The sequence below is a fragment of the Dromiciops gliroides genome, chromosome 2 (genome assembly GCF_019393635.1).
Source record: "Dromiciops gliroides isolate mDroGli1 chromosome 2, mDroGli1.pri, whole genome shotgun sequence".
In the NCBI taxonomy this organism is placed as follows: domain Eukaryota; kingdom Metazoa; phylum Chordata; class Mammalia; order Microbiotheria; family Microbiotheriidae; genus Dromiciops; species Dromiciops gliroides.
The window spans coordinates 414,583,840-414,598,483 of NC_057862.1; the positions used below are offsets into that span (position 1 = coordinate 414,583,840).

General features: G+C 41.2%; 1 protein-coding gene across 1 annotated transcript in view; it reads right to left on the bottom strand.

Annotated features, from left to right (window-relative positions):
• Positions 1 to 2,820: 2,820 nt before the first annotated feature.
• TSHZ3 (teashirt zinc finger homeobox 3) overlaps positions 2,821 to 14,644 on the bottom strand; it is a 90,998-nt gene continuing 79,174 nt past the window's right edge. The window contains exon 2 of the mRNA XM_043986303.1: positions 2,821 to 7,705. Coding sequence (XP_043842238.1) covers positions 4,503 to 7,705 — 3,203 coding nt within the window. The 3' untranslated portion in view covers positions 2,821 to 4,502. The remainder of the gene's footprint in view (positions 7,706 to 14,644) is intronic.

The following is a 14,644-nucleotide window of genomic DNA, read 5'->3' on the forward strand; positions in this document are numbered from 1 at the left end:
AGAGATAGGGAGATTCCTAACCAAAAATCAGGACTCCTCCAATCCTGACTGAGACATTGAGGGAGCCTCCCCCTTTTTTTTTTTTCACTAGAACTGGCAACCCCAAGACTATGCAGTCAATTTTTCAATAGTGTCAAACAGTCCAGCCCGGCCAGAGAGCAAAGAGAGTGCCCTGGTCACAATGAGAAGAGCCTCTCTTCCTGTTTTGTTCCAGCAAAAAGAAAACAGAATGAAGATGCTGGGAAGATTTAGGTCCTTGTCACAGTCAACCTCTCCAACTTACATGTAAGATTTCGGTTAATTATAGAATTCCTGCTGCCTAAAACTTAAAGATCCATCACTGATATTTTTGCTAAATGTTGACTCCAGCGAATTGCTCTCTAAGATCTGGCATATTGATTTCTTGTTGTGAAGTGAGCTGTTCAAGCCCCATTTAAGATTTTCATCTTGCATGTAGCCCTGAGCACATCATAGCACCATAAATTAGTTAAATTGCACATTTATCACAAATGTTATTTTAAGATACTGCGTAAATGTGATGGCTGGAAGATATACAGTAGACTGCAACAAGCCCCTTCTTGGGTGGGGTTAGGTCAGGGTCACCTTTATACACCTGTGATTTAAAGCTGCTAGTCCCCCATCTCACCCTTTCTTCCCTCCCTAGAGACTCCCTCCCCCCAGCCATTTAAGGACCCTTAGATGTTTTGTTCTTCTCCCTTTGTCTTTTCTATTTACAACCAAGAGAGGGAAATGAGTGCAAAAGAAAATTAGAAACTTAACCATGGAAAATCTGAAATTGCATTTTGTCTCCAATTATAATAGCCAGGGAAAATGTATACTCATTCATTTATGGTGGGTGAAAGGCCCACTGGTGCTGCGGGACATGAAGAAGGAATGAGGTTGAATGAGAGCAGATCCTCCAAGGGCTTGTATTGAATAAACACACCTGTATTTCAGAATGGAGAAATAAACTCAAGGGCAGGCAGGCTGGGCACTGGGGACTCACATTCCAGTGGGCAGGATCTGCATTAATCACTGTGGATCCTCAGTTGCCACATTTTTCTGAACATGAAATGAATTCCCGGAACCAATAATAAATCCAGTGGCCACCTTCCTTTCCAACCTTAGTTGTTTCAGGGGTTACTATTTGGCTCTGTTGGATGGGGCTGGTGGGTCGGGTCTCCTCTTATCTTTGCCACTATGCCAAGTTTGTGCAATTAGTCAAACAATTCTGGGGGAAGGGAGGGAAATGGGGGAAAGTGTCAGATTTTCTCCCAGAGGAGGGACAGCAGTCATTTGCATGAATCCCCACCTCTTTATAAGCCAAATGGGCCCTCTTTATGATGTAAGTGTTGTCAGCTTAATCTGTTATACTCAGGACTTTGGATTTTAATAAACCAATGCTATATTTAACCTGTGAAAAATTCAAGAGTGGAAATCTGGGCTCCTAGAACTACAGATCCCAAAGGCACTGGTAGAGAATGTCACTGGTACCCACATGGACAGGTACCATCCAAGGGGACCCTAGCTGATAGGATGCACTCTCTCTAGGTGACTGATCATTCCAGTTTGAAGTTGTTTTTCCATCTCCTTCTCTTGATTTTACCCCTGCCCCGTTTTCATTCCTGGTCTGGGAGACCTAATCTGATTCCTCAAAGGGTTAAAGTAAGCACAACAGACTGAAGTCCTTGATGAAAGAAACTCCCTTTCAGGATCACCATTGCATAGACCAGAGAAGTGCAAAAAAGCCCAACTTTTACTAGCAAGACAAGAGAAAAACTAGTACTATTCATTCAGTTTGATAAAAATCAGTGTTGAAATTGACGGAAGTTCTTTTGTAAATCCCAGAGAGATGGATTACTAAGCTAAATCTTGAAAGAAATTTTGCACTCAATTTAACAAAAGTGGTTGGGGTGGGGGATAGTGGGGAGTAGGCATATTATTAAACATATTTGAAAGGGATCCATTTAATTTTTAATAAATAAAGGGGTTTTTTAACACTCAAGTTAATAAATTATGTGGCTAGAATAAATTTATCATTTATATAATATCAGGTTACATGGAATAAAAGCATTTCTAGTCTATAATTCTAACTAACCTGGAAAAGAAGTACTTTATAGGGATAAAGATATTTTACAAATTTAAATTATGCATCCAGTGTTTTGTTGGCATGACTTGCTGTTGCTAATCAAAAACTTATTGTTTTCATACCCATGCTCTGGGTTTTTCATGTGCTTGTGGATTCATGCTCCTGTCCTCTGGCTACCAGTTGTTGAATCGGTATGGTGGAGGCAGGGTCCGAGAAGGGCCACAGTTATCCTAGCTTGGAAGGGCTGTGCTCTCCCTTCCTGATAACAGAAAATTCCTGACCCAGAAGGAAGAACTGAACAGCCGCTGTATCTACATGTTCTTTCTCTTCAGCACCATCAACAGCTCTCTTCCCTTTAGTCTGTGCATTTAAGAGGGACCCTTGTTATCAGCATATGGTAGGGTCCATCTACTCTTTAAGGAAACTATTTGCTCTGATACATGGGGCTTTGTAAAGCTCACCCCTTCCCCAACCCCCCCCTTTCAGACTCCATCTCACCTGATGTGAAAAGGGACACCAGAACATTCATTTATCATTTTCTTTCTTTCTTTCTTTTCTTTTCTTTTTTTTTTTTTAAGAGGGGATGGTGGTGGTGGGGAGGGAATTCTGTCCACGCAGACTCTGAATGAGTGCCAAGCTGCTCTTTCAAAGCCAAAGTTCACTAAAACTCCATTGATGTATGTGCAGCTTTTGACTGCCAGCACCTGGCAGACACAGAAACCTACTCAGTCATAAACAGATCGCATACAATTTAATTTTAATGTGCTCGTTAGTCGTAGCACATTTCAGACATAATTGTGAACGCAACACAAAATTATAGCAAAAAGACAATTTTAATGCTGCAGTAGAAAAAAAGGTTATATGAAGAGTCATATAATGGTGCTTCATTGTCAACAACAAAACAGGGCACAGAGTGCGTTACAGGGTCTGTGCTGTTTACATGCCAATATTTTCTACATAGATTCTCATATGGTGTCAGCTGTCAGTTACTTCTGCAAATTAACTGCCAAAAATGGAGACGAACAGAATCACTTAGTGTGCCGGTAACCACGGGTTACCTTTCATATGCCTAAAGATAAAGCTGGAGTATGGAATCTTGGGAGAATAATTAGGCAGAACAAAACAGAAAGTTACCAATTGAAATAAAAAGGCATTCTACAATATGAAATAGCAACCAAAAAGACTTATAAATAAGTAAAAGAGGTTGTATCACAGAATGCCTCATAACTTTTAAGCAAAGTGTTACAGTACAAACATTTTAAAGGCTTTATCAATGTTTAGGAAATACAGTACAAGTTTTTTTTTTCCCTTTCCTTTTCAAATAGACTTAACCCTTTGAGCACTGAGTTTTGTTTTGAACTTCCTTTGATTTCTAATAAATACCTTTAAAAATCATGTGCAAAATAGTTATGATGCTTGCCATGGATGCACTCCCTGGCCTCTGTTATCAGACTGCTCAAAACAAAAGAATAACATGATGCTAATAAATATGCATAATTTAAACATGAACCTCTATCAATATAGATGTACTGTATAGCAAAACAATCATACTTTGCTTTTAGAATAATGTTTCTGCATACTTTATAAATGCTATCTGTGGTATCTTTTGTATAATTTACAATGTTTGAATGTAAAAAAACAAAAACAAAAAAAACATAGACCTTGAAAAAAAAGGGAGAGAGAAATATACACTATACATAGGCACAGCTTATGCCCAGAGCATAGCAGATACATAAAACACTGTTGCTATAAATGCAGAAAAAAAGGTCATTTAACCACGATCACATTTTTTTCATAAGAGAGTCTGAAATCTATACAATATATACATCTATGTTTCAATGTGAAAATAATATATTTTTTTAATTTCAAGGCTTGTTATACCCCTGCAGACCTGCATAAATGGAGGTTCATATTATTAATTATAACTAAGCTGGTAAGGATTAAAAAAAAAAACAGAGCTCCATACATTATCATTATTATTATTATTCTTTTTTTTAAACCAAATTAATGCAAAAGTGCTTCAAAGTACTCAGAGGGCTAAAGATTAAAGGGTGAGAAATGCCAACACACTTGGGTCACATGGAAAAAGTGTGCCAGATTTCCTTATAAATGCTTAATTAAACTGTCTGTGAATGCATGCAGCTTGAAGCATCGGAGGGATGCCCACAACTAAATCCAATTTACACAAAGTTCCAAACACTTACCACTGCATTTTAACCTTCATATTTTACCAGTAACAACAGCTGATTATGCGCCTCTATTAAACACTGTACAGTTATACAAAACAGTTCAGCCCAGAGTGATTCTCTGCCGTTAGAGTAAGAACATGTGCCAAGAACGAAATAGTAGCTTTAAGGTGCCTTTGACAGTTTTCCTCAAAGCAAATGACAGTCGTTTTAATCGAAAGCAAATGCTACTGCTTCTCGAGCTCTGAGACATACAGGAGATGGTCCTCCGGCGATTTCCCATGTGTTTTGCTAAGATGAAGTTTAACGGCGTGCTTGCTCGCAAAGGTCCGATTGCAAAGTTTACACTGGTAGGAAGTTCCCAGTTCCTCTTCGGGAGATGATGTCACCAGTTTTTCTGATGGGGACTTAGTTTGTGCTATCTGATTGTTAATCTGTTCATTGGACAGTTTGGACAAGTCCCTCAATCTGAAACCCAGATGTGATTCTAGGTGACTGATGTACGTGGAAGGAGTCCTGATTTGTGACGCACAGTCATTACAAAAGAACACAGGGTGGCCAGTGTCCAAGTTTTTGAGGAACTTCGTTCCCCCTGTCCTTCTAAGCTGGTATTTCACATTGGCCAGCCAGTGGCTGATGGTGGTCATCGAGAGGCCCGTGAACCTGGAGATATGCATCCGCTCTTGGGGGCTCAAGTCCGACATGATGTATTTCCCTTCTGATGTCTGTCGGAGACTGGCAGCAAACTGGGCCTGTAAGATCAGCAGGTGTTGGGGATTCCAATTGGACTGGCGTCCCTTCCTCTTCTGGGCCGGTGTCGTCTCCTCGGGCTCTTCTAACGTGGTGCCGTCAATGTCAGACTTCTCAGAGATGCTAGAAGGTGTAGAAGATTTTGACGTGTGGCTCTCTGTCAGGTTCTTCAACATATCAGAGATATCTGACAAGGCATTCTCACGGAGCGGCGAGTTTGACATGAACGACACGACGGCCGACGTCTTCGCCGTTGTCACCGTGGATGAAGAGGTGGCGGGGGATGTTGACGTGGGTGACAAGAGCACTGAACCTAAAGAACAGCTTTTGTCACTCTTTCCTTTCGTCAAGTCAATGGGCTGGTCATTGTTGATGTGGTAGAAATAGCGATCTAAGTGGTCTGCTTTCTTGGACTGCAGGGGTGGGGTTGCCACTGCAGCCTTTTCCGCCAAACTGTTGCTCATCTTGAAGAGCATGCTCATGGGGTCCAGGGCGGGCAAGGATGGCTTAGCTGCTTTCCCCAAATGGATATTCATGACTGATTGGAGGGCACTCAAGGGGTTAACAAAGGGTTGCTCAGGAGGGTGGTCAGTAATGATGGCTGTACTGCTACTCAAGCCACTTGTCACAGGCTTCACCAGTTCCTTGCCATTCTCTACCGGCTCTGCCAAGGGGCTGCTCTCCTTGCACCCATCCCTCTGAGGGCTGGGGCTGTCCTCTTGGCTCTTGAACCCCCCATCACTGGAGGCCTCCATCTTGATGGGCTCACTCACCTCACTGCTGCATGGGGAAGGTGTGGCCCTTTTCATAGGGGAGAGCTTCCCCTCAGGTTCCTTCATCTTTTCTTCAACTTTGGCGACTTTCTCTGTGACTTTTTTGACCAGCTCTTCCATGGCATGGAAGTTGGTCTTTGGCATCGGGGAGGTTTGGCTGCCGGGTGGAGACACCAGGGTCTGGTTCTTTGTGGGCGACACTATCTCACTATTGCTAAACATGGGTTTCAGGGGTGTGCTCTTCCCAGAGGAACCCAGAGACAATTTCATCATGTTTGGGAGTTGGTAGGCTGCGTGGATACTAGGATAGCCACCCCAGCTAGGAGTCCCATTCTGGGCTTTGTTAATAGCAGATGTGACTGTGTTTTCTAGTGATTTTAAGATATCCAACCCTCCTTTGGGACTCTCCTCTAAGTCATTTTCAGTCAAGTAATGGTACTTAGAAGAGATGTCATACTTTTCCTCTTCCTCAGTTGGTTTTTCTTTGTCCTTAGTTTTTTCTTCTGTCACCACTCTCTCTTTGTCAGCTTCCTTTTTGACCTCTACATTTAGTTTTGGGGAAATGCTCGAGGGTGTATTGGAGGGAGAGGTAAATGTGGTGGCTGCCAGGGGCACAGACTGTACCTTCTCATCAAGTAGAGCCGTGATGGTTGGAGTGACGGGAGCCTCAATGATAGGCTTCCCTTTCTTCATGGCCGAGTTAGTGACCTTGATAAAGTGTCCGGTCACCATCATGTGGGCCGTGAGCTCCTGCAAAGTATCGTGGGAGCTGCCACACTCCATGCACTTGAGGATCTGGGATTTCCTGGCCTCAAAGTGCCAGGCATAGCTAGCCCCATTCTGGTGTCCATAGCGGTTATTTGGCGTGATGTAGGGGTTGGAGTTCTTCTGCAGAGCATCATTCGTGTCTGACATAGTTGCCTTTGGGGTCCCACCTGTGGAATCCGGGGAGCTGGGCAGCTCAAGCTCCAGCGGGGCTTTCTTTCTGGTGGCAGGAATGATCTTGGCTGCAACAGGCGTGACAGGTTCCTTCAGAGGCACTTTTTGGTAGTGTTTAGTTTTAATCATATGAACACTCAAGTCCTGGAGAGACTCAAAAGAATGGCCACAATACATGCACTTTAAAACTTTCTGAGCATCTTCCTTTCCTTCCATTTCCAGCAAGGACCGTTTGCGGGGTTTGGACCACCTCTTGGGGTTGTTGTTATCAGTCTCATGGTTATCATCTCGATAATGTCCTGTTTCGTTCATGTGCACTGTTAATTCTACTAAAGTATCATAGGCTGCACTGCAGTCTTTGCAGCGGAATTTGCTGGCCCCAGTAAATATGGACCCATAAAGCTTGCTGCTTTGTCGGTACAGCTGTACCGTGCTAAAGAGACTGGGCTCTGGGAGAATCCGGCTCTGAGACACTTGCTGCAGCGTCTTAGCCATGGCACTCTGATGCCAATCAAAGCTGCCACTGCCACAGCTGCTGCTGCTACTGCTGCTGCTGCTGCTGCTACCATTATTCTTCTCTGAGGAGGGCTGGTGCAGGTTCAGATTGAGATTGGACCAGTACGAGTTGGAGAGGAAGTTGTTGTAAACAGCCTTCATCTGCTCTAGGCTGTCAGACACTGCTGAGTCTTCCAGGGGGATGGCGACCTCCTTACTCTCCTCCTCATTTTTAACTGAGCTGCTTTCGAAGTCTGCCATTCGATCACTGGTCTCACTTATGTGAGACTCACTGTCCATCTCATGGCTTGAGAATTCAGCAGCAGGAGAGTTCTGGTAGCTGGGACAGGTCTTACTGAACTCTTTTTCAGGGCACGCATATTTGGCAGAGGGCTCCCCATCTGCTGCCGTCTCATCAGGGTCCATCTCTTCATCAACCAGGGCAGCTGCCTTCAATTCATCTGAAACATAGGCTGTGGCAAGGAAGAGATGGAGGGGCAAAGGAGAAAGAGGACAAGGAAGAAGAGAAGGAAAGGGAAGAGAAAGAAGGGAGAAAAAAGAAGAGGAAGAGGGGTAGAAAGAAAGGAAGAGAGAGGAAGAAAAGAAGGACAGGCATTTAGGGAGAAAGGGAAAGAAAAAGACAAACAGTGGGAGAAAGAAAAAGGGAAGAGGAAGGTGGAGGAGGAGGAGGGGGAAAGGACAAGCAGAGGAAAAAGAAAAAAAAATAAGTGTTAGTAACTGCTAACCTTAAATAGCATATTTTTTCCCTTCACTCTAAACTCAGCAAGCAAGACAGGCACTTTTTTTTTTCTTTTTGCAAAATTAAATAGTTAAAATGTGGTGTTTCTTCAGAGCAAAAAAAAAAATTCTGCTCTTCAAACATAATTTGCCACCTTATTCTTCTCAAGGGGCAACAGCTTGAAATTAAAACTAAATTTGAAATTAATGAAGCACATTCTGGAGGTGGCATTCATTTCTAAAGTAATAAATTACTTGTATCAACCTCAGAGACAGCAGTTCCTGTCTGTCAATTAATATGTCTTATGCTTCTCCTACCCCTAATGCATTTCTTAACAGACAGATTCACAATTTAAATTAAGCAAGCATTTTTAACTCATTACATTTTGAGACTCAATCTTTAATAAATATAAAGTACAAAAACATCAATAAAATTTTCGCAAAGTAAAAAGAAAGTACATCAATTACAATAAATTAAAAACAAGATTTCATGGGGTTTTTTTTTCTCCCTTCTCCTGAAAGAGCAGGTAATGTAGAAGCTCATAATAACTCTGTAATGGGGATTGGAGCACATTGGTTATGGATGGAATGGAAGACCCCTTTCTCCTCTGAATGCCCAGCTCTCCTTCACCACACAAAAAGCCATGCAAAATGATGTCAGGAGAAGTTCAGGAAAATTTGTATGCGGTGCTCATTCTTGCTGTATAAATATATACAAGACCTTCCAGTGGACCTTACAAATGTCAAAGTGTTTGCTCTTTAGACTACTTTGTCAATATTTACTCAGCATAAGCTACACAGACACCCAACAGGGATCCTGTCTTCTTGGAAGTAATGCAACCAGTGATGGAAATCTCACATACTCTTCCCGAACAGGAGAGGCAGGGACTGCCTTCTTTCAGGCAGTTTTCCTTAGTCAGACTCTGCCAGCATTTTACCTACAGCACATTCATTCAGAGGATCAAGGTCTGCAGAGACTTGCTTAGAGAACACACTAATGGAGCAAGCTGATTTGTTTTGCTTTTCTTTGTTTTGATCCCTATCTGTTGAGCCATTCTCCTTATTTTCCTCCTGAGTTAAGGATTGAGAACTCTTAAAGGCATCCACCACCCTTCAGAATAATCTCAAAGAGAAGGACCCTCATTCTCACACCAGTTTATTAGAATTAGGAACCACTTAAAGTTTGGATATCAGGCTGTTTTCATTGGCTTGACTAGCTACCATCTTACCCAAGGAAAAGCAGGTATATACATAGTTGTTGTGGGCTGGGACTTCTGGGGTGTTTGTTTTGTATACCTTGATTCAAAAAATTAGGGGGGGAGAGAGAGAGAGAGAAAGGAAGGAAGAAAAAGCTGACTTTGGGGGAACTTACCACAAATAAGCAAGACATGCCATCGTAAAAGCAATTTCACTTTTAGGGTGGAGGGGAATTGTTCTGACTATAATGTAATTTTCATATAGCCAAACAGACACACTAGATCATTTCATTATTGTTCCTTTTGGTTTAGTTGTGATTTATGTCAAAATAGACCCTGACTTTGAGTTTCTAAGCCAGAATCAAAATCCCTAGTAATTACTGGACCATGATTCAGAGAATATACCTGATCTAATAATAACATTTGAATGGGGATCAGGAGGAGAGAAGAGCCTGAGGTTATGGGAAAAGATGGTATGGTATAGTGTGAAGTGTATCAGATCAGATCTGGAAATCAGAGGACCTAGGCTCAAATCCCAAGTCTATTACTGCCTGTGTGACCTTGGACAAGTCATTTCACTACCAAGGACTTCCTCATCTACAAAATAAAAGGGTTGTTTCAATGGAGTAATGGCTAAGCAAATTGTGGTACATGAATATGACAGAATATCGCTTTGCTGTAAGAAATGATAAATATGAAGAATTCAAAGAAAATAATTTAAAGAGCCATGGGAAGATTCATATGAACAGAATGAATTAAGCAGAACCAGAAAAACAATATATACCATGGCTACCACAAATGGAAACAGAATGAGAAAAATGACAGTAACAACAAAAATGACAGAAACTGAAAACTGTGTAAGCATAAAGAATAGAACACTTTGCTGAGGTAGGGAAAGTGGATGCCTATGGGTGTGGAATGCTGCATATACTATCAGTCTTGGGTGATGTGTTAATTTGGCAGTACTCCTTTTAATTCTTCTTCTGTTTAAATGTTGTTATATGGGCTGGCCATGGGCAAGGGAGGGAGAAAAGCTATATGCAGAAATGAAGGTGATATAAAAATATATCAATAAAAATTTAAAATTTTAAGGAGGAAAAAAAAGTAAAGTTAGTAGTCTCAGTGACCTTGAAGGTCCCTTCTATCTTGAAATCTATGATCCTTATCCTGGCAATAGATAAACAAACCACAAAGATGAAGGCTTGTTAAACACGACTTTGAAGATCAGTTATAAATGTCCTACCCTTCAAATCAATTCAACAGTCTTTACATAGGACCTACCATGCATCTTGTGTTATCCACAGAGGAGGGATAGCTCATTTATGTGAGTTATTTGTCTAGGAAGGCAGGGTGGGTTTTAAGTTCTGTTAAATTCAATCACCGAGGCCTTATGTACTAATAGATTTTTAAAAATAAAACAAAATGGCAAAAAGTATTTTTCCTGAAGGGCTGCAGCCAAAATGTATGGGGAAATCTTCTGTGTGCCCTGAGATAAGTAGGCCTGGTGCATACTATGAATACAGTCATTTAAAAATCAAAACAAACCAACTCTTCCCTCCCTCTATTCCCCCTACGCAGAGACATAGAAACCTCTCTGAATCGTTTGCATAGCTAGCTGTATCTCAGAGCAAACTTCTGGAAATCTGCTGTACTACACTCCACAGAAACGAGCTTGGGATGTGTCAGGCAGACTAGGCAAGAGCCAATGGAAAATGCAAAATGACAGAGTTCGAGCAGCATCTAGTCGGGTCTGGATGACACACACTGCACCTCTCTATAATCCTCTCTGAGAGGGGATTAGATCAGGGGTGAGTCTGTGTTCAACAAGATGCAATACAATATTTGGAAGGAAATGAACTGGATTCCAATGTGCATAACACTTCTATTAAATGCTTTTTGGAAATTATTATTATTTTGAACAATAAGTCCACAGAAAGCACAGGAAAACAGACTTGGCATCTGCCTAGTTCATGCTTATTGAGGGTTCAGAGGAGATTCTTGTCCTTTGTAAACAGTTATTAAAGCTGTTTTCCTTCCTCCTGATCTCTTTGCATGCTGAGATCTGCTCCTCAGGGCTGCCACATCACATCGTGGGCTTCTTATTCTTTTTTTAGCCCAGTTACACCTAACCAATGGACTTGAACTATCCAGGGTGGATACAACTACAGCAACCACCCCCTCCCCTTCCCCTCACCCCTCCCAACCACCACCATCAGGGGCCATGAGAAAATCAATGGTTGGTACAAGCAATGACAAATCCTGGAAAGGGATAGGGTGGGGGGAACTCAAAGTGGCATGAATTTCAAAGACCTAAAAGGAAACCCTAATCCTTGCTGGTATATTCTCACCCTTTCCAGTGAGATAGGGACTGAGCAAGATTTTGTTAAACACATAAAAATGAGTGCACAAACAATTCAACAAGTACCTCTAAAACACCCCCTATGGACAAGACACTTTCCAGGCACTAGGGGATAGAAACATTAAAAAAGGAAAAATAGCCCTTGCCCTCAAGAAGCTTATATTTTATTGGAGAATGTCCCCTAGAAGGGTATCTTTATTGGAGCTGTCGAACTGGCCACAATCCAGAAGGTTGGGACCACATCTAGATTTAAGTGGAAATTAATATGGAAAAGGGGGGAAAAAAGGCCAAATAGCAGAGTAGTTTAGTGGGAAGAAGACTATATTTGAAGTAAAGGGGAATGGGTGTAAATTCTGTCTTTATTATACTTAACTAAAAATTATTTTATTTCTTATGTGTAACTTTGGGCCAAACCTCCATTTCCTGAACCATAGAATGAGGAGGTTAGATTTGATTTCTAAGATCTCAGCTCTATGTTCTATGATCCTCTCACTTTAATGTTCTGGGGTAATTTCAAAATGGAGGCACATCCCATCTAACATAATTAATTGAGTGTGTAAAAAACACAATGTTAATTCCAACAGCATTACAGGATTGAAATTCTCCAAGAAGGATATTTATCCACTTGGAGTAAACAATATTATTGCTTATTGTTGTTATTTAATAATAATAGTCAATATTATTAATTATCAATCATTGGATCATAAGTTTATAGATGAAGGAAGGAAGGAAGGGAAGGAAGGAGGGAGGGAGAGAGGTAGAAGGCTAGGTGCTATTATTATTGTCATTTTAGAGGTGAGAAAATTGAAGCAAAAGGAGGTTAAATGATTTTCCCAGGGTCACAAAGCTAGTAAGTATATGAGGCAGAATTTGAACTCAGGTCTTCCCGATTACAGACTCAGCATACTGTCCACTATAGCACCTAACTGCAGAAGAAGTCATCTAGTACAACTCCCTCATTTTATATATTAGGAAACTGAGACCCAGAATCTTTCCTGCTTTAAGTATACATTGTTCTACTTTGGTCTTCCCCAGATAGGAACTGTTCAGCGTCCTCATTAATTCAATCAACAATCATCCATTAAATACCAATGGATAGGTAACAGTAAGCTGAGGCAGAACCTCAGTACAGGCACTATTACTCTAGCTGGGTCCTTACCAACCATTCAGTGTTTTTTCCACTAGTCAGTAAGTAAATATTTATGAAGCACCTACTAAGTGCCAACCACTGTGCTAAGCTCTATACCATACTATTTCTCAGGTTATCTGACTCAGAAGGGAAAGCAAAGGGTTTGTTATGGGCCCATAGCACCCCAGAAGTTCTCTGGGGCACATCAAAGAACCTCCTTGAGAAACTAAACCAGAGGACAGACACACCTAGAGAAATAAGTGGAACCAGATCAGACTGAGCTATCTTTGGGACCCCCACCCTTCATTCTAGTCTCTCTCATCCCTGGGGCGATAAGATTAGGTGTGGCTGCTTCCTTTGTGTCCTGAGGAGATGGCTTAAGAGATCTGCAGCCACCCCTCACTCAATTTCTCCAGCCACCACCAGTGGGGGATGGTCCTCCCTCACTAAAGGAACTTTCCACAGTCAAATGGTCACCCCCATCAGTCCTCTATAAAAGTACCTGCTTGTCTCTTGCTCAAGGAGATTGGTATCTCAGAGCCACTCTCTCTGTGTCATGCCTTTCTCCCCATGAGAAGTCCAAGGACTTTCATGGTTTCCCTTCCCTTCCCCTTCCTCTAAATAAACTACCATCATATTCTAACTGCTTTTGTGTACAAGAGGGTGTAATTCTTTAAAGAGGAATTCCTAAGGACCCCAAACCCCTACCCCTATCTCAAACCCCCTACCCCATTTTCCCCATGACAGGTTTCTGTCTTCTAGTATAGGAAAATTTCCTGAAGCATTCTATATAATACCATCATTTCCCTTTGAACTTTACAAATCACTCTGGAGCACTAGACATGGGAGATTGAAATCCTGCCTCAGACAATTAATGGCTGTGTGACAGTGGGCAAACCAGCCTCTTAATCTCTTGGAGCCCAAGTTTACTCATCTGTAAAATGGGATAATTTGTATTACCGACCTCATGAAGATCTAAGGAAAACACATTTCAAACCTTAAGATGCTTTATAATAAATGGGAAAGCTGATGATTTATGTGAATTTACTTTATGACTTGCTACTTTACTAAAATTATTAATAGTTTCAGCTAACTTTTTAAATGTGAATTATTATTTTTCTAATGCATTTGTCATATAATATTGTGTCTCTGTCCTATCTTTTGATTCAACAAAAAATTTCATAAAGGAAAGAACTTTGTAATCTCTAAACTTTGTATCTTCCTCCAACACCGAGCACAGTTCACTACCCACCACTGGAGTTTAATAAATGCCTGTTGACTGACTGACTGAATGAATGACTGAATGATATTAAATAGTCCAAATACGAGGAAGATTAAAGAAGAGCAAATGTAGATTTAAAGCCGAAAAAACTCCAGGCCTATTTCCACATATGTAAAATGGGGAGGAAGTGTTGAATTAGATGGCTTCTAAGGTATCTTCTGTTTCTAAATTTATGATCTATGATACTACAATTGAAAATAATGATACTTCAATAAGTCAAAAATCCACGATTCATTTATTCAAGAAATTCCTTGAATGGTAAACTGCAGTCCTCCCTTAACCCTAGTGGATGAGCTTCATGAGTGGCTTTAGATGAAGACAATGTATCACCTGGTGGCCAACCATCTGATATGAGCAAGAAGATTAACAATAGCATCAATAATAATAATAATAAAATCGCCTCCTTCCATTGACATAGTACTTCGTAGTTACAAACCACTTTACATACATGGTTTCATTTGATTCTCAAAATAATCTTGTGAGGTCATCAGGGCCAAGACTGTTTTTTTCCTTTTTACAGATAAGGAAACCAACTCAGAGTGGTTTCATAACTTGTCCAAGGCTACATATGGAACAACTTTCTGACCCTCAGGCAGCTCAAAGGGTGGAATGGATGAGAGAAGGGGAGGCTGTGGAATCCTCATTCTAGGACTGATGACTTTAAGGAGGTGGGTGTTTGGAACAGAAGCATTCTCTGATCACTCCAAC